Genomic DNA, 20,159 nt, shown 5'->3' with positions numbered 1-20,159 from the left:
TCACTGATAACGCCGGGTGGTCAGGGAAGGTACATGATGCATGCATATTCAGGGACACTGGCCTGTACAGAAACTGCAACCAGGGGCTTTCTTTCCAGACCAGGAGATTCCAATGGGGCATATTGAAATGCGCATAGGGATCCTGGGCAACCCAGCATACTCCCAGGGCTCATGAAGCCTTACATGGGAAACCGGGACAGCAGCAAGGAGTACTTCAACAATAGGTTGAGCAGGTGCAGAATGACCATTGAATGTGTGTTTGGCAGCTTGAAAGTTCATTGGTGCTTCTTTTATGGCAGTTTAGATCTAAATGAGCAAAATATTCCCATGGTCATAGCAGCCTGCTGTGTGCTGCATAATATTTGTGAAGCTAAGGTTAAAAAGTTTCCCCAGGGGTGGAGCGTGAAGATGGATTGCCTGCCGGCTGATTTTGAGCAGCCAGATACCGGGGCTATTTGAGGGGCATAATAGGGGGCTATTCAAACCAGGGAGGCTTTGAAGCACCATTTTGACAATGAGCACCAGTAATACATCTTTCCATAAAGCATTCTGCCATTCTTTGTTAACTTGCCGCCTTGCATGAAAATTTTGATGATTGCTTCCTGACCAGGATTTGTAGTGTGCAAATGTGCCAATTGCCACTGTGTATTAATTCCTGAAGCAACCACCTTGTGAAGGAGAGAAATAAAGATGATCTTTCAGAGTTTTTTTTTATTAAATAGCAATAAACACGACAGAAAATGCTTGGTTGAAAGGGAGCTAACACTGAAGGGCACCCTCCCAGTGGAGGCTCTTAAAGCTGTGTGCAACTCCAGCTATCATTTTGGAAGCTGACCGAAGGGGTGGCACGAACGGGGTACTGCCTTGGGCTGGAAGATGCAAGGAATATATGCGAGGAGTTTGGGGACTGCATGGCAAGCAGTTCTGTTTGGGCTGCAGGGAGTGTCAAGCACATATGTGTTCTGCCTGCAGCGCAATTAAGGACTTCAGCATTTCCGTTTGCTCCTCCATCACTTTTATCGCCCACTCCTGGCCAACAAACATTTTAAAATTTTCATTAACGGTCTCCCTCCATGCCCTGCATTCTTGTTCTGCACCATCAGAGCATTGGAGACCTCCCAAATAGGGTGACCAGACAGCAAATGTGAAAAATCGGGACAGGGGTAATAGGAGCCTATATAAGAAAAAGACCCAAAAATTGGGACTGTCGCTATAAAATCGGGACATCTGGTCACCCTACTCCTAAAACATGTCTTCCTTGTGTAGTTAGTCATTGGATGCATGTGTGTTCTCTCTGCGTGCAGCACTGGATCTGGCCAGATAGTCCGCATAGCAGCCTCCAATCGAACTGCCCGATAAGACCACAAGTCTTGATTTAGTAGCAAAGGCACCTGGCCACATTTACAGTCAACAAAGCACAGTCCTAGCTCTCTGGATCAATGTCTACAGTTACATTAGCACATGTATGTTCATAACAATAAACTCAGCTCAGTGAATGGTGGGACTTTCCATTCCCTCCTCAGCTGGCCAAAGACACTCCTTCTGAGACCCCTCTTATACACTGATATAAACAAGTTACGTATTACCCCTCTGACACAGTTCGTAAGCACCCTTTACCTTACATGTTGGTTCGATCAAAACATCTCTAGCCATCATACTATCATCCTGACCTTATCTTTAGGAGGGGTTAACATGTTCCTGTTATCTTTGTGGAGTGTGTTTGTACCATACTTGGTATCGGGATGTTCTGGTACCACCCTTCTGGAATGTATATGCATGAGTGTCCTGTGCCTAGTATTTCTCAGGAATGTATGTATTCTTGCAATACCAGCCCTGTCCTTGCCAGGACCTGTGAACTTGGAAGCAGGCATGTTTTATAACAGGGCCTGACTTCTGCTCACAGTCTGCCTTTTGCTCACTTTGTTTTGTATCAGCAGGGCCTGACTACTACTTTAGTTCGGCCTCAGGCATCATAACAGGCTCTCTCCTTCTATTATACCTTGCTTCTCCTCAGTTGCTTCCTTATCTGGTGGATACGCTCTGCCAGTGTGTAGGGGGTTCCCCTGAAGGCCACATATGCCAAAGCACAAGAAACAATAAATAGAAGCATGTTTGTTAGTGAACTCACACCATCTAATCATAACAGTAAAATACACCTCTTTCTCACTGGCCCTTGGCAAGCACACAAGCTTGGCAAATGCCCTAAAAATGGTGAGTTTGGCCAGGGGGATGATGACACACCTTCAAGATGGGGCAAAGGGTGTTTTTTTAAGGGGATCACTGCAAGCAACTAGGGACAATATTGTAAATTTTGCCACCATTTTCCACAGGTGGGGGTCATTGAAGCTAATATCTTACTCCTGAGGGTAAGCCACGATGCAAGGGTGCATCTCCTGCATGTATGTGGCTTCAGATCGGGTCCCTATGCTGCTCACCTGTGTGCTGCCTTGGTCCCTGCACAAGTGATTGCCAATTGGTGTGGGAAAGTTTCCTACAACAAGCTGCTCTGCCAAGGAACCTTTGGCAGAAGATTGGTGAGTACCTCCAGGAAAGTTTCCTAGAGATCTCTCTGGAGGATTCATGTGATATCTCGGTGTACATTAACACACTGTTCCACCCCACTGAGTAGCTGCATAGGGGAAAGTGAAGCAGATGCAAACACAGATAGTCTTGTACATTTCTATTCCTTAACCCACTTATAGCATAAAGCAAAAGACAGCTCTACTTCATGTAACCGAGCAGTATCAACTCAAAATGATCACTTACCAGAGCTCCCCTCTCCTCCATCATGCATGCCAGAGATGAAGTGCTGGAACTAGCTCAAACCTCCAGAGTTGAGAAGAGGTCCTGGCTTGCAACGGTACTGGACTACCCTGTCACCTGTCCCATCTCATCCTCCAATTCCACTTCCTTGTCTACCACTTCGGCCTCAGGGTTGAGTCTGCTGGCCACTGTCTCCAGCCCCCACAAAGTATCCACACGGCTCTTGGCGGTGGAGGTGGGGTTGCCGCCGAGGATCGTGTCCAGCTCCTTATAGAAGCGGCAGGTCTTTGGCACAGCACCAGAGTGATGGCTTGACTCCCTTGCCTTCTGGTACACCTCCCTCAGCTCCTTTATCTTTGCACGGCCCAGATGTGTGTCCCGTTTGTAGGCCTTATCCAACATGCCATGAGAAATCTGACTGTAGGTATCGAAGTTCCTACGGCTGCAGCGGAGACTGCACAGCCTCCTCTCCCCACAGATCCAACAACTCTGGTGTGCTCCAAGCGCGACACTGTCTGCTGTGTGGAGCTGCCATTGTCAGCTGGGAAGATGCAATGTGTGCTCTCCATGCTAAGCAAACAAGAAGTGGAATTTCAAAAATTCCCAGGTCTTTAAATGGGGAGGGGTGGATGCCTTCATACCTAGGTGCAGGGCAGCAGAGTTTGAACTGCTAACCAGAGCAGCCAGGATGGGCATTGCTGGACACCTCGTGGAAGTCATTCACAGCGACATAATCAAGTGTAGTGTCTACACTGACACTCTGTCAATCTAACTTGCCGCAAAAAGCTCTATGCCTCTTGTTGAGGTGGTTTTATTTTTTTGGCAAAGCAGGAGAGTTTTGTCATCTACTGTTTTGTAGATGAAAGCTGACTTTTGTCAACAAAACTCTGTAGTGTAGACAAGGCCTCAGTCACCATTTTGGACTTGATGTGTTTTTTTCAATTAAGTTTCAGCTTGGAATAAAGAGGAATAGATGCTGGATACTCAGACAGTAAACAGTAAGATATATATAAGAGTGACAGGAAATAAGAAAATACAATAGCCAAGAAAACTGTACATAACTTCTATAGTACATTAGAACCATTAGCACTAAATAAAGAGTATGTGTGATCATCTATGACATTGACTACTTATCACAGAAACAAATCCTAAGAGGAAGCGGAGAAAGAAGAGAACTCCCTCTCCCTTACGTTGGCTTGTTACCCAATTCCAACTCTGATAATCCAAGTAGGTTTATGTAGCAGTCATGGGCTTACCTCCCATATTGACTTGTAATATAGTTCTAGAAATGGCTCCCAGTCATAATCATAAATATCCATTTGGTTAGTATGTTGGAGAATCTTCATATTTGATCACATGAAGGAGTGAAGAGGTCCATGAATTTATGACTGACAGAGTTGCTCTGTCAGTTCATTAGTGCAATTCACTTAGCTGCCAAAACAGCCTGCAGGTGATAACTTCTCCCCACAATTTATTTAGCGTATGAAACAAATTGGTTTCTCCCAGTCTCAGTACCACTGCATCTCTTTCATGGATGCTTAAGGTTCATCCTTCCAGCTGACATCGTCCTGACAGAGGTTAATGACCGTGCATTTCCAGATCACTTATTGGCTGCAGCGCCCATAGACATCAAAGGGAGTCCCAGGTGCTCAGCATCTCTGAAACCCAGGTCACTTTGTTCGATGCCTAGTAGAGCTATACAGAAGATGGAAATTCCATTTCATGGAGGATTGAGAGATTTTGAAATGTCTTTGTTTGTTAGGCACAAACCCCCCAAATGTTAAAATTCTCCTAAAAAATATTTTTTTTTGTTTCAGATCAATTGACACATTTTGTTTTGAAAAATCAAAATATTTCAAGTAGACTATGATTTCTTATATTATAATAAAATATTCACAATTAAAAGGTATTTTTAAAATAAAAATGTTTCATTCCAAAAATGTCAAAATGGGATGTTTCAACACTGAGCTTTTTCCCAAGGTTTTTCTCTAAAATAAAATTTCTGCAAAACTGACATGAATTTGCAAAGCATTTTGCTTTGGATAGAACTGTGTTCTCTGATGGACAATGGTTCAACTGAAGTTTTTTTCTGTCCAGCTCTAATGCCTAGACATAGTTCTTGATGGCTTTGAGCCACCCAAGTTAGAAAATGTAGGTTTATAGGGTTTTGGGATATACCATTGTTGTCCACATATTTGTGTTTCCAGGCATGGTTTCATGGCTGGTTTAAGTAACAACAGGGGTGATAGGGCAGTACATGGAGAACAGGTGTGAGTGAGACACGGGTACTCAGCACCTGTAAAAAAATACAGCAAATTATTTAGGTGCCTAATTTTATACACCCCAATTTGAAAACTTTGTCCTCAGAAGTCAGATGAAAATGTTAAGATGCTCACTGTAATATTTTCTCACTTATCTTGCACAAATTATATGAGGTGTTTCTTTTTAAATATGCAATTTATTATACTGATGTGTGCTAAACTGTGAAACACATATGTTGTGCAACATGGCTGAACTAACATTACTGCAAAAACCATATTTTGTCATCTTGATTTGAGTGGTTTCAATTTGTAAGCGTAATGTATGTTTTTTGCATTAAATAATGTATAGTATTTTTCCTATAAAGCCCCTTTCAAAGGGCGCTCTAGATTAATACATGTTACGTTGTTCCTTGCCAGAACCGCACTGAATTTCCCATATGGTCTGGAGCTTGTTTGCCAGAGCTGCAACACGCCAGATCCTGCACACATATGTTCTACTTGAGCTTCATTCAGGAAGAGCTTCTTCTAGCTGCTTTAATTGTTCTGCAGTTACATGTAGGAACTTGCAGCATTTGAAATCTCAGCTCAAGCCAAAGGCGAAAATGTGTAAACCCAGACTACACTAAGACACTGCCAAATAAAAGGCTAAACATAGAGGAAAGCAAATAAATTATGTGATGGAGAATTCTTACTGCTAGCCACGTGTTGGGGAACTCAGAGGAGGTAACATTACCCTTGAAACTAGCAGTGCCACTACTGGAGGCATTTTTTTTGCTAGCTTGAATAAAGGTTCAGATGGAAATTTGGCCTGGAGTCAGGAGGGCATCCCAACCAGGCTGGGAGTTTGGCATTCAGCCAAGAGGGTATGCTCCAACTCACTGGAGAAATGGAAAGACAGCATGTGGGAGGAATCACATTGCTTTGCAAGCTTCAGATAAAGAAGGGTGGAATTCTAGATTGTCCAATGTGAAGGAAGGGTGATTCCTGGGATGGCCAATTCATCTGTATTAGCACACTAAAACAGCTTCAGTTTAGACTTCTTGAGCAAGATATGATCAGAATGAATTTCACAGACCTAACTTATCATAGAAACAATCATTTCAGAGTTGACACAGGAACCTATCATAATTCAGAGGTTAATTTTTTTTTGCGGGGGGAGGGGGGTTAAACGGATAGGGAGATGAGGCACAGTAGAAAAGCTGTCTGCTTTCCATGTGAGAAGGGTTATGATAGGACTGTTCCAAGGGAACCTGAATTCACAGGCACTTCTTGGAAGGAGTGGAGCTCTAGCATGTCAGGCCAATGCATACAGAAGTGGTTACAATCATAAGGAGGATGTACATTTACTGGAGTGCATATTTAGTGTTTCTGAATAAATATGGAAGGAGCAAGCTCAAGTTTGTTTCTTTAGTTATTTCAATAATTTGATAACTCAAATATGTCCTTTCATATATATATATATATATATATATATATATATATATATATATATATATATATATATATATATATATATATATATATATATACACACTATGTTGCTTGTTTTTCCTGCATACATGATGTTCATTTTACTAGGAAGTGTTTCTGGATTCCTTATCCTCTCCATATACTCCTTGTTTCTTACCATGGTAGCAGTGCATATACATCTTTTTGTTCATCCACTCCTCATTATGTTTACTTTGATCTGCCTTTCAAATCACAATTTTATAATACATAAGTTGTGTCAGGGTGCCTCCATTCTCCCTTAAACAGATACAAACATAAGATGATGGTGGTGGTAGTATATTACATTCACCACTGTAAATCAGTCTTTAGTGTCTGTGAAAGGGGGGAGGGATAGCTCAGTGGTTTGAGCATTGGCCTGCTAAACCCAGGGTTGTGAGTTCAATCCTTGAGGGGGCCACTTAGGGATCTGGGGCAAAATCAGTACTTGGTCCTGCTAGTGAAGGCAGGGGGCTGGACTCGATGACCTTTCAAGGTCCCTTCCAGTTCTAGGAGATGGGATATCTCCATTAATTTAATTTAATTTAATTTAAAGGAACCAAAATTAACAGCCATTGAAACTAAAGCATTCTCTATCCACCATTAGGGGCAGGAGGTGTGCAAGCTTTCCTTATCATCAATCTTCCATTCTCTACCCACTTCCTCTCTAGGAGTGAAAATGCGTCAGTCTCTCTTTATTGAGAATTCTGGGCTTCTGAGACTAGTAATTGTAATACCTTAGTGCTAGGAACTATACTTGGATGAAAATTCATTTCACACAGGTGAAACAGTTGTAAAAGGGTAGTAACATTTAACAATACCTCTAAAAGATTATGCAATAAGGAACTTATTGTATGATTGCTAAACTAACTGATGCACATGGCTTTGAACATAAAGTGCACCAAGAAATATATGCTGTTTAGCCAGGAGTCTTCTCCTCTGCCTTTTTCAAATCATATGATTTATACATGTGTGTCTTTATTTATCAAAATACAGTGTGCAGGAGATAGCATGGTACAAAGAATGCTCAAATACTGGAGGACATGATATAAAACCTAGATCAAAAGAAAATGAAATGTAGAGGAGCTTTTTGAGAATACATTTTAGCATTATGATGGTCCATGCAATCCCTTGGCTTTGTAGAGCTGATACACCTAAAGGGAGACATAGGGTAGTGGACTGATGAACATTTGAAAGTAAGAGATCCCTAAGTTAGGTATTTACACAATTGGGTGAGCATTTCTGTAGCTAGACTGATTTTCCAAACAGTGGCTGGGATAATAATAAATGAGGATCTAAAACTTGTAACATAAACCACGTTGCTTGTGGTTGTGAGCAACCACAGCCTTTGGCCCATAAAACCCAGAGATATGGCATTGCAGATTTGGGGGAGGAGGGGAGCTAGAAATTTTATTTAAAAAAATTAAGTTTCTAGCCCTTTTCCTTTCAAATGTTAACTACTTGCTAGGTCTGTCACTAACTTACAGGGGCCTCGGGCGACCTCCTAGGATCAGTCAACTATGGCCCTGTGTCCCTCAACTTTGGGAGGGCTGCAGATGCTTGTAGACTGCTGGCAGAACAGTGACAGCCATAATCCCTATTCCCCCAGCATGTGACACTCCACAAATGGGCAGTGCTGGCTAGGACCACCCTGACCAACACTACATACCTTTCCCTGCAGGAGATGAATCCCTCCATTCCCTTGGGTGTAACTGTGCCTGCTGACACAGGATGTATGCAGTGTATAGTCCCATGCTAATGGGAGTGAATTAAGACCAATATTTACAAAGAGCTAACATTTGCCTAAACACAATCACTAGCATAAGTCGCTGGAAGATGGTTATGACACAGAGCTGAAGTCAGTGCATTTGGTTGTATACCCTCTATGTTACATTACATAAGTATATTAGGAATTAAAGATGCCCTAAACTTTTAGTCTTCTTGATTTAATCTCTTTATGCATCAACCACATACAAGCAGTTTCAACATTCTCCTCTAGTTTAAGCTGACCTTCTGCAGAAATTCAAAGCTTTAAACTCCTCTGCCGTTTACTGAGTTTAAGACGTTTAAATGTGGGTGACAAAATTAATTAACAATCTGAGATAATAAAATAGGTTAAAAGATTTTTTTTTTAAACTACTTAAAGTAAAGCTAAGTAGACTGTGATGGGCCAAGATTTACTACAGTTTTAGAGACAGACTGAAGTTAAAACTGAACTCCACATTCTGCAACACTGAATGAACATTTTATGACATGTTTTTTTTTGGTGTGACAAGAAACAATCGAAAACGCTTTGCTACTGCTAAAATTACTTTGCTTAGAGAAAAATATTCTGTGGGTTACCATTTGTTGCCATGATTTACAAAGATAAGGCCTATACTCTACATCAGCTTCACAGTGAAGTTTTAAAGGAATGGAGCTTTCCATGGAGTTTGAAGATTTCTGCATAATCGTTTGTGTTGTTGCAAACAGGACCAAATGATGCTCCCTTACTAGCTTCTCAAGAAATTCAGCACATCTCTTCAGATTCATCTCCTGAATGTTAAAGCTCTCGCCTCCATTGCTTCTATCTATCCAATAAAAAGCGGATATACTATCTAAAATCACAATGCAGAGAGAAGGGTGAGCACAAAACTTGTTTTCTAGAGAGTAAAGAGTGAGAAGCAACTGGGTGCTGCTATTGCAGTTAACCAGGAAAAGCCTTCCAAGGCACTGTTTGATCATTTCTTCTGTGCTTTGGGACAGTCTGTGTTCAAGAATGGTAACTAGGCGAAGCATGTCAAAATGGTAGTCTGTATCAATGAACATGACTTCTACTTCTAGGCCTCCTCCCGATTTTGGAAGGACACAGCGGGCTATCAGGTAATAAAGCATTTCTGTTTTTCCTGTTCCTTCTGGACCATGGAATTCAACGACATCTCCTGAGAATAAAAAAAGAAAACAAAATTTAAAAAAACAAGCACATGAGATAGTTTGTAAGCAACATGTGCTCCATTTTCAAGGTTTACTGACCTGATTTTACTTCATTGGGAGCTGCTAGCGCGCATTGACAGCTGAAAGTGCTCATTGCTTCAGAAAAAAAAAGTCCAGAAGAGTATTTTGAGCCCCCTTGATCTACATCTACTAGTTCAGGGGTTCTCAAACTGGGGGTCGGGACCCCTCAAGGGGTCATGAGGCTATTACAAGGGGGGTTGTGAGCGGTCAGCCTCCATCCCAAACCCCACTTTGCCTCCAGCATTTATAATGGTGTTAAATATATAAAAACGTGTTTTTAATTTATTAGGTGTGTCAAGGCTCCTTCCCCACTCTGAACTTTAGGGTACAGATGTTGGGGTCTGCATGAAAACCTCTAAGCTTAACTACCAGCTTAGATCTGGTCCGCTGCCACCACTCCTAATGGGCTAACTCCCTTCCCTGGGTAGCCTTGAGAGACTCTTCCACCAACTCCCTGGTGAACACTGATCCAAAACCCCTTGGATCTTAAAACAAGGAGGAATTAATCATTCCCCCCACCAATTCCTGGTGAGTCCAGATCAATCCCCTTGGATTTTAGAACAAGGAAAACTCAATCAGGTTCTTAAAAAGAAGGCTTTTAATTAAAGAAAAAGGTAAAAATCATCTCTGTAAAATCAGGATGGAAAAGAACTTTACAGGGTAATCAAACTTAAAGAGCCCAGAGGAACCCCCTCTAGCCTTAGGTTCAAAGTTACAGCAAACAGAGGTAAACACCCTAGCAAAAGGTACATTTACAAGTTGAGAAAACAAAGATAAAACTAACACGCCTTGCCTGGCTGTACTTACAAGTTTGAAATATGAGAGACTTGTTCAGAAAGATTTGGAGAGCATGGATTGATGTCTGGTCCCTCTTAGCCCCAAGAGCGAACTCCCCCCAAAACAAAGAGCACAAACAAAAGCCTTCCCCCCCACCAAGATTTGAAAGTATCTTGTCCCCTTATTGGTCTTTTGGGTCAGGTGTCAGCCAGGTTAGCTGAGCTTCTTAACCCTTTACAGGTAAAAGGATTTTGGAGTCTCTGGCCAGGAGGGATTTTATAGTATTGTACACAGGAGGGCTGTTACCCTTCCCTTTATAGTTATGACAAGGTGGGTGGGAGGTGTCGCACTCCAAGGCTTGCTATGTGAAAGGGGTCACCAGTAACAAAAGAAAAGTTTGAGAATCACTGTACTTGTTACTGTTAAACCAGATTGCTACATCCTTATCAGAACTCCTGAAAAGAAGCCAATTCTTCCTTTTGGCCCAGGGAGCTCTGTGGCTTCTTGTTGTTTTGACAAGTAGAACAAATGTAGAACACTCCCTTCTCCCATTCCTGTCCCAGTCAGCCCCCTGAAAGAAGCAGGGAACATACATCACAGATTCAACTGATGATGCATGTCAATGGTATTCAGTACTAAAACATAAAATAAAGAGATCTCCTAAAAGAAATTAAAAAGAACAACCGAGTTTTGACTTTTCACCCCAAAATCCCCAACAGTACATTTGCATTATTTTGCCTAATTTTGATGTCTAATTAAACCCTGCAAAATACAATTCTTCATGCTGCTTTATCAGTATGTACTACAATGATTACTACAATGGTTAATGCAATATGTGATAAAATAGAAACTAAAATCACATTTCACATGAAAAATCCATTTTGTGGCTAATAGTTTAACAACTATATGCTACTGATGACTGCACATGAACAAGTAATTTCCTTTTTCTATTCCCCCTCCCACCGCAAACACACAATTAAGTTTCACCTGCTGTTAATTAAGGCTTGTCTATACAAAGGAGTTTAGTCTACACTAACTCAAGTTGGTCTGGTCCGAAAATGCCTTCGTACATGACGCAATTCCTTAGAGTGCACTAGCTCTGTATTTATCACAAACTCTGGAGTCCTCTTTGTATTAAGTGTATTAAGTTTGATGCAAATTAGTGTGATCTATTGTTCATGTGGATGCAATGATGTTGCACGTTACTTTGGCAGTCATCCAACTGCTATCCCACATTGCTCTGCAGCGCCCATTACTGACCTGTCTGTGCACCTGTGTGCTCTCCACTGCTATGGGGTGAAGTTGACCAGATGTCCCCGCTCCAGTTTAAAAGCTGGCACAGTACCAGGATCGCCCCATTTGCTCCTGGATTCCAATATTATTGGCATTATAGCAATATTACTCTCACAGCCTTTACAACATGCCTCAAGCATCTGTTTCGAGCTGTGCTGAGACTCACTGCCATCTGAGGAGCAGAACTGGGGCAATAAGCTCTTGAGGCCAGCCTCTGCAATAAAGATATGTTTGTGGACACTGCTAGTCAGATGTCCACAGGTCACAACTGGGACACTGAGCAGTGCCAGATAAAGATCAAACAGCTCAAGAAAGCTTACTTTAAAAGTAGGATGCCAAGAAGCGGTCCAGCCATGGAAATGTAACCTGTCTATTTTTTAAGAAGTTGGACAAGATATTATGTGATTACACCACTACTGAACCCAAGGAGGCTGTGGTCCCTGCACCTCTCCCCCAAGGACAAGCAGCACGAGGCATTGGATGAGGGACATGAGGAGGGCAGTGAAGAGCTATCCATAGAAGCCAGGATTTCTTTGGTACTCCAGACCATGAGAGCAGCTGTGTAGAAAGTGAGCCTGATTCCCAGTCAAAAACCCAGCCTGGGACTCAGGAGGCCGATCCTATGGAGGGACCCTCAGCACGCAAGTCCAGTGCAGCTACTGGACAATACAGGGTACTGGGAACACCATCATAATTTCCCTGCTGTACCCCCACTGCCATGCTCTCAGATGCCATTTATTTCCCTATCATACTGCTGTGCAAACTTCTGTTCTAGGTGCCACACACTGCAGCCATTTTTGTAAGATGTGAGCTGCGAGCTTTTCTGAGTCTCCAGCTCCAGCCTCCCTCAGCCACACTGTCCCTTTTCCAAAATGGTAAGTGGATCAGCCAAGCAATCAGCTTCTGTCTTGATGGTCTGCCCTTTGCCCCTCTGAATAAGACCATTCTTTGCACCTGCCTCAGTGTAACGTCGTCCAGAGTCAGGACAGCCTAATAGGGATGCAGAGGGGATTACTGTCCCGTTTGAACATAAGAAAATAAGAATGGCCCTAATGGGTCAGACCAAGGGTCCATCTAGCCCATTATCCTGTCTTCCGACAGTGGCGAGTGCCAGGTGCCCCAGAGGGAATGAACAGAACAGGTAATCATCAAGTGATCCATCCCGTCGCTCATTCCCACCTTCTGGCAAACAGAGGCTAGGGACACCATTCCTGCCCATCCTGGCTAATAGCCATTGATGTACCGATCCTCCATGAATTTATCTAGTTCTTTTTTGAACCCTGTTATAGTCTTGGCCTTCACAACATCCTCTGGCAAGGAGTTCCACAGGTTGACTGCGTTGTGTGAAGCAATACTTCCTTTTATTTGTTTTAAACCTGCTGCCTATTAATTTCATTTGGTGACCCCTAGTTCTTGTGTTAGTAGATGTTTACTACTTCTCATTTCTCCTTATCTACTTTCTCTATACCAGTCATGATTTTATAGACCTCAATCATATCTCCCCTTCGCTGTCTCTTTTCCAAGCTGAAAAGTCCCAGTCTTATTAATCTCTCCTCATATGGCAGCTGCTAAATACCCCTAATACTTTTTGTTGCCCTTTTCTGAACCTTTTCCAATTCCAATATATCTTTTTTGAGATGGGGCAATCACATCTGCACACAGTATTCAAGATGTGGGCATAGATATTTGCCTCCAGATGTCCCCTGCTTACTCCTCCAACACTGCATAAGCACCCGCAAGGCACAGCCTACCTAACTACAAACGCAGCCATAATTCCCAACCCCCCACAGCCTTCAGGGCACAACTACAAACCCAAAGAGCATACATTGCACTCTCAAAAATCCCAAACTAGCCCCCATGCACACACCACTTACCATCTCTGAAGTCCACCCAAGACTGGAAAGAATCTTAGGGAGGGGAAATGAGAAATAGATGTTAAAAGCTATCATAGCCTCTTTGGAATATGAACAATAACCACTTGTTTTTTAACCCTACTCCCTGCAATGGCACCTGCAGCAGGCAGACACTGAAGGACAGGGAGTTATCAATGGCTGAGCGGCTGGCTAACTTTCATAGATTCCAAGGCCAGAAAAGACCATTGTGATCATCTAGTCTCACCTCCTGTATAACACAGGCCACAGACTTTCACCAAAATAATTCCCAGAGCTGATCTTTTAAACAAAACATCCAATCTTGATTTAAAAATTGCCAGTGGTGGAGAAGCCACCTTGAGGAGGAAAGAAAACTCAGGATGAAATGTTTGCAAACCTCACTGCAGACTCTCCCCAAAAGCTTGAAACCAATGGTGAGCTGAAGGTTGCATTTGAGGTCAGAGAGAAAAAGACATGGAGCTATCCAGAGAGAGCTGTAAAGTGGCTAGAGACAGTGTTGCTATGGCTAAAGACACTGCAGAGAAAGACAGGGACATGCCGAGGAAACTCCTGGAGGGTAATACAGAAGCAGAATGCTCTGCTGCAGTGCATGCTGCTAGTGGACACACAAACAATCCAGTGCCCTCAACCAGGACGCAGCCATGTTCTGCAGCCCTGGACAATACTGGTACTGGGAACACCATCGTAAGTTCCCTTCCTAATCCCACTGCCATTTATTTCCCTATCCCAAGCTCATGACAGCAAGAACAATTGCACTTGGGAGCCCAGCTCTTTCGAGCCATCTAACAGCCCAAAAACTTTGAGCCCTGATACTCGACACCAGAACGGAGAAGAACAAGAAGAGGCAGAGGCAGGGCGTTTACTCATCTATGAATTGGAACCTCTCTTTGCTCCCCCATGCTATTGTGTGCTGCCCTCTAATGCACGGCCTCATTTTAAAGCTGTGTTTCATTGTTGTTCTAATTAAAGGTTTATTTCTGGTTGTCACATACTAAATTGTTGTTTAATTAAAAAAAGGTATTCAGAAAGCGTCTGCAATGAAGGGTACACAGAAAAACTGTTAATTTTGCATAAATATAAAGATACAGGCATAAGACAAAATAATGAGTGGCACGATGTTCCACTTCTACCACCCATAAAAGACACTGCAGTGCTCATAAACCATTCCTCCCCGCTCCCAATTTCAGGCTTGAGACTCGAAGAAAGAGCAATAGGCATCCCTGACAGTATTGCCCAGGCTGTTTCCGTTTTCTAGTCGATGCCTTGCTGGATGCTCAGACTGCTGAGCAAGTCTCTACACCTCAGCCTCCCACCCATCGTTAAGCCTTTCTCCCTTACTCGCACAAATTCTGTGCAAAATACTACATGCAGCTGTAATTTTAGGCAAGGTTTTTTCTGAGGCTTCCAACTTATTCCACAAACAGCACCACCTTCCTTATAGACAGCCAAATGCACACTCCACTGTCATTCTGCAACTTCTGAGGTTATAGTTAAACAGTTCCTTCCTTTTGTCCACGTGGTCTGTGAACAGCTTCACTAGCCAGGGAAGCAGAGGATATGCTGGGTCTCCCAGGATAATCAAACCAACCTCCACTCCATTATTGTCCACAGTGATCCTGGGGGCAAAGTCTCCTATATTCATTACGGTCAATAGAGCTGAGTTGCGAAAGATCCTAGCATTGTGGACCCTTCCAGACCATCCCGCATTTATGTTATGAACCTGCCATGGTGGTCAATTAGCCTTGGAGCACCATGGAGAAATTCCCCTTTCTGTTTGTAAACTCAGAGCCCTGGTGTGTGGGGGAAAACAGGCACATGGGTCCCATCAACTGGCACAGTACAGTTTGGGAGCCCCATGTATGCATAAGAACATAAGAATGGCTATGCTGGATCAGACCAATGGTATCCTGTATTCCAACAGTGGCCAATGCCAGGTGCTTCAGAGCGAATGAACAGAACAGGCAATTATTGAGTGACACATCCGCCGTTGTGCAAAGCCATCAATAATCTCTTGAGCATTACCAAGCTTTATAACCTGGTGCAACAGTACCTTACCTTATGCATGGCACCACACACCTGCATGACAGGGAGATCGACTGTTGGGGCCACTATGCTGAATTCATTGGCTATGGACTGGTAACGTTCAGGGTGGCCAGCTTCCAGATGGCACCGGTGATCCACTTCTCAAATGATCTGTGTTACCACATGTTGGTACACTGCCACTGCAGCGCCAGTGCTAGTTCAGCACAGATCTGAAAAAAGGTTACCTTTTCCATTCTGAAATTCTCTTGCCACTGCTGGTCACCCCAGGTCTGCAGAATGATCCTTTCCCACCAATCAACACTGGATTTCTGAGTCTAGAAATGATGCTGCCCCATGTGAAGCTGCTCCAGAAAGAGCTCACGTACTTGCAGTTGATTGTTGTCATCTTCCTCATCCTCCATCTTCTGCCAACACTGCTGTTGCTACTGGAGGAGCTGCTACTGCCGCCACATCATCTGCTCAGTGGTGCAGTGGGTGAAGTCCAAAGCCAAAGCCCTGTAGCTTCAACAGCTCAAAAAAAGCCCAAACAGCCTCTGTATATTTGGGGTTGCCACCAAAGCTGCAAGATGCATTGTTGGTCCATGCTGACCAACAGACAGCAATTTAAAATGGTGCTAGCTTGCCCAGACAGAGAGGAAGCATGAGGTGGAGACAGCAGAATCATGGGATACTTTGAATTTCACCCCAAGTCCTAATATTCCACTGGCTTCCTCTATTCATCTCACAATGTGCAGTGAGAAAAATCCCAGAATGCACATAGGTCAGCAACGAAGCAAAGGACCATGGGATACCATCCTAGACTGCCATATGCTTAGTATGGGGGGTTGGACTAGATGACCTCCTGGGGTCCCTTCCAACCCTGATATTCTATGCACCAAACCCCAGGCATGTATACACAATGATGCAAACTGAAAAAAGACACAGCTATCCCGAGTGCATGCTCTTAGTATGGCGTACTAGTTGGTGTGCAAACTAAACACCGCCCCCCCATATAGACAAGGACTTAGTGTTAAAGAAATTGCTATTGATGAAAGATTGGCAACTGGACAACACTGACTGGCAGCACCTCTGTCATTACAGGTGGATAGGGCTTGAAGAGGAGGCTGCTACATAATAGACTAAGACTGTACTTTTATTTCTGATAAATATACAAAGAAAAAATAAAAATGGAGATAACACAGGGAAGAAAAAACATGTTACATGTCACTGTCATGTTTAGACATGTCTATTTTTGTAGCATCGACAGGCCTGTAGTGTTTCAGGTATGCAATGTGCTTGTTCCCCTTCACTAGCTAGTGATGTTGTACCTGTGACTGACAACGGGAAAGTCAGCAGATTACCTTGCCTCAGTGCAGGGGACTGGACTAGATAAGTTAACAAGGTCCCTTCCAGTCCTACATTTCTATAATTCTATGATTTATTACATATTTTCTCAGACAGTGCTTGCAATATGAAACTGCATCTTTTGGGAAGATGGAATTGCAGATTGCAGGGGAGCTAGGAAGCTACTCTTCTGCCATCTGAGGTGGGGATTTTTCTCTTTGCAGGCAGATGCAACCTACTTGGAAAATTCTGCTTCATCCACAATTGAAATAATAATTAAAAACACACTACCGAATGCAAGGAAGTGTTAAAAAGACAAACTAGAAAGTATAACCCATTAGTAGGGAGGTGGTTCTTTTGTCAGATACACATGCAGGACACCTAAAAATTCAGTCTTACATCAGAGGAAGATAAAAGTTAACTTATTTATTAATTGCTCTCTTTTTCATTTTAGAAAGCTACTATTCTCTTTTTATGGTGTATGCTAATTCCATGTAGGGCTTCACCTATTATGGTAAAAGCATATTCAGTAAGGTGGACATTTAACTGCTCTACTCTGGCAGAATTAGAATTGCACAACTGTAACTGCAGCAAGCTTTGCATTTCCATGACCAAGGCAAGTGTAAATGGGGTAAGAGCTTTCCAGAGGAAGGCAAGAGCAGAGAATTAATTGCAGCTTTGCTCCAATATGTTTGTGCCTGTCTGAGTTAATAGGGTTTTTCAAGTCATTACTCAACTTTCATAGGCTATTATTGTTCACAAGTACACAGACTATCATGGAGAAGTTGGGACAAGGGAAGAAGCAGTGAATTGAGACTCTTGCTTCACACACTGGAAGTGTTAGAGGTAATTTACACATGATGTGACAGTTCTATCCACTTCAGCCGCACATGAAAACTCTCTCTCCATGTGAAATTCAGCAGTGTCTTTTCAAACTGGAGTTCTATTTTTCTCAATTTTTGATGTTTCCAAAATTATATGGAAGGGCCTGGGAGACAGTCAGGGTTTGTTTGTTTGTGCTGAATACCCCTTGCTAGACTAAGGGCAAGGACTATTCAGTATATTAAATAAATCCTCACTTTCCTCTCCTATTCAGAGTTCGCAATATTTAACACTGCTACTTTCAGGCACCTGTTATTCTGTTGTGTCACATATACTGTGCTGAGGACATGACCACAATCACAGAACCCTGTTACAATATGAACCTGGCATGAAGAAGTCCTTTCAAATATGCTGGGTGGTGTCATTTCCTCCAGCTCCTTCTCTAAGCCTTTGAAATATTTTAGAACTAATTTGTCTTTTCCTGAAAAGTGCTTTACAAAATATAGGCTCGGTCCTGCCATTGGCTTCTGCACAAGTCTTCCATTGCCTTCAATGGCAATTTTGAATGTTGCTCAGTTACTGGATTTGTCAATTAAACATTAAGAGTTGTTTCATCCATCTCTGAAGTGAAATACAGCTTGTTCAAAAAGCACACAACAATGCTACACAATGGTTTAGGTGAAGTAGGGGATAGCACTGTTTCACTGTTCTCAGTGGTGAGTTTAAGAAAATTAAAAGTTATTCTATGAAGTAAATATTTGGTTTTGTCAGTTTAAAAGATGTTTTCGTTTTTGTGTGTATTCATATAAAGTTACCTTCTGTAAAGCCCTGCTCTGGGGGAAGAGTTCTCAGCAAGCATTGGGGACCGTTATGACCTGATAAATGCTTCCAAAAAGTTTAATTACATAAAAATGGTAAGTTTCATGAAAATCTATTCTAAAAGTTTCTCCGAGGGTTTACTGGTTTTAATCTAAGGACAAGACATCTTATTTAAACTCACTCTGAAGTTTGTTGGATACTGTTAGGTACGACTTATGTCTGAATTGGACTTTGAAGTTAACACCCATTCTCTCAAAACAAGTGCACTTTGGACTGTAAAAAAACTTGAAGGAGCAGGGAACTTCTGTGCCTTTGTGATTATCAAAGAAGCTGCCCGCAATAAGAACCACTATGTAATGAGAGCCCTTTATAGCATAATTTGTAAATTTAGATTTTCACGAAGTTAGTGACTGGGCTGCTTGAGTAAGATAAGTGGAGGAAGTTCACCCTTGCGGATCAGAGCAAGCAAACCATGACACAACAGAGGAAGGAGAACTGGCTGACAACTGGACTTTCAAAAAATCTTTGACAAAGTCTCTCACAAGAGACTGTTAAGGAAACAAAGTAATAAATATTAATACTACCTAATACCACCTGTTATATTTTTGTCAGTAGATCTCAAAGTGCTCTAAAAGAGGGGAAATAACTATGGGATAAGAAGTACTGTAAAGTCATAGACTAAGATACAGAGCAGGAATAAATGGCCAGTTTAATATGGAAGGAGGTTAACAGAAGGTTTCCATGTTAGGACTAGTGATGCCTAATATTTACTAATAGTCCCATGTAGATGAACAGCAACATGAAAAAATGTGCTGATGGCATGGCAAAGTTTCCAGATGACACAAAGCTAATTAGATCAATCAAGACTAGAGATTGAGGCCCTATCAGAGCTAGGTGATTGAGCAGCCTGATGTCAGATGAAATTCAGTACTGTTGAATTCAAGTTGCTGCACACTGTAAAGAATACCCTGGACTATTCATAAGTACAGATTGGTTCTAATTATCTGTAATCATACAGGGAAAAAGATCTGGGTGTCACTGGCCCAGGAGCAAGGGCCAGAGACCGGAGTGGGACCAAGAGGTCCCCTGAAGGGAAGGGGAGCTGTAGTGCTGGGTGAGGGATGACTTCCAACATCCCGGTGGCCAGAAGTTACCTCCTGCCTGTCAGCTTTGCTCCCTGCTCCAGGCAAACTCCATGCAGCAGCAAGGAGGAGCTGGAACAGGAAGGCAGTAATGGTGCTTCCGGCCACTGCACTGCCTGCCTACAACGCTGCTGCTCTGCTGCTGAGAACACTGGGATACATCCAAAGGACTTCCGGGACCTGCAGGGTCCTGGGACCCTAGGTCTAAGCCCTAGGGTAGCATAATTGGTGTGTGCATGTAAAGGGAGTTAGGCTTGAGCCCAGGCTCAAGCCCGGATGTATGTTGCTGTATAGACATACCCTCAAATGCTATTATATAAATAGATGGTATGTTCTCACCTAGAATACTGTGCTTAATTCTAGCCATCCTATCTCAGAAAGCACACAGCAGAAATGATGTCTTAAGTATTACTAATTAGCAAATGCTGGTAGAACTATTCCATTGCACTGCAGCCCAGTAGATAATTCAAGTCAGGCTATTATCACACTTAGTGGTAGTGGTGGTGATGTGTATTATTCTATAGGTAAGGCTACAAGTCCTTCAC

General features: G+C 42.6%; 1 protein-coding gene across 1 annotated transcript in view; it reads right to left on the bottom strand.

Moving 5' to 3' along the window:
* Positions 1-7,467: 7,467 nt before the first annotated feature.
* XRCC2 (X-ray repair cross complementing 2) overlaps positions 7,468-20,159 on the bottom strand; it is a 29,346-nt gene continuing 16,654 nt past the window's right edge. Inside the window, exon 3 of the mRNA XM_065398788.1 lies at positions 7,468-9,430. Within this exon, the coding sequence (XP_065254860.1) occupies positions 8,715-9,430 (716 nt within the window). The 3' untranslated portion in view covers positions 7,468-8,714. The remainder of the gene's footprint in view (positions 9,431-20,159) is intronic.

This window comes from Emys orbicularis, chromosome 2 (genome assembly GCF_028017835.1).
Source record: "Emys orbicularis isolate rEmyOrb1 chromosome 2, rEmyOrb1.hap1, whole genome shotgun sequence".
Taxonomy (NCBI): Eukaryota; Metazoa; Chordata; order Testudines; family Emydidae; genus Emys; species Emys orbicularis.
Note: the sequence above shows the minus strand (reverse complement) of the source record. Positions and strands in the feature narration are given on the sequence as shown.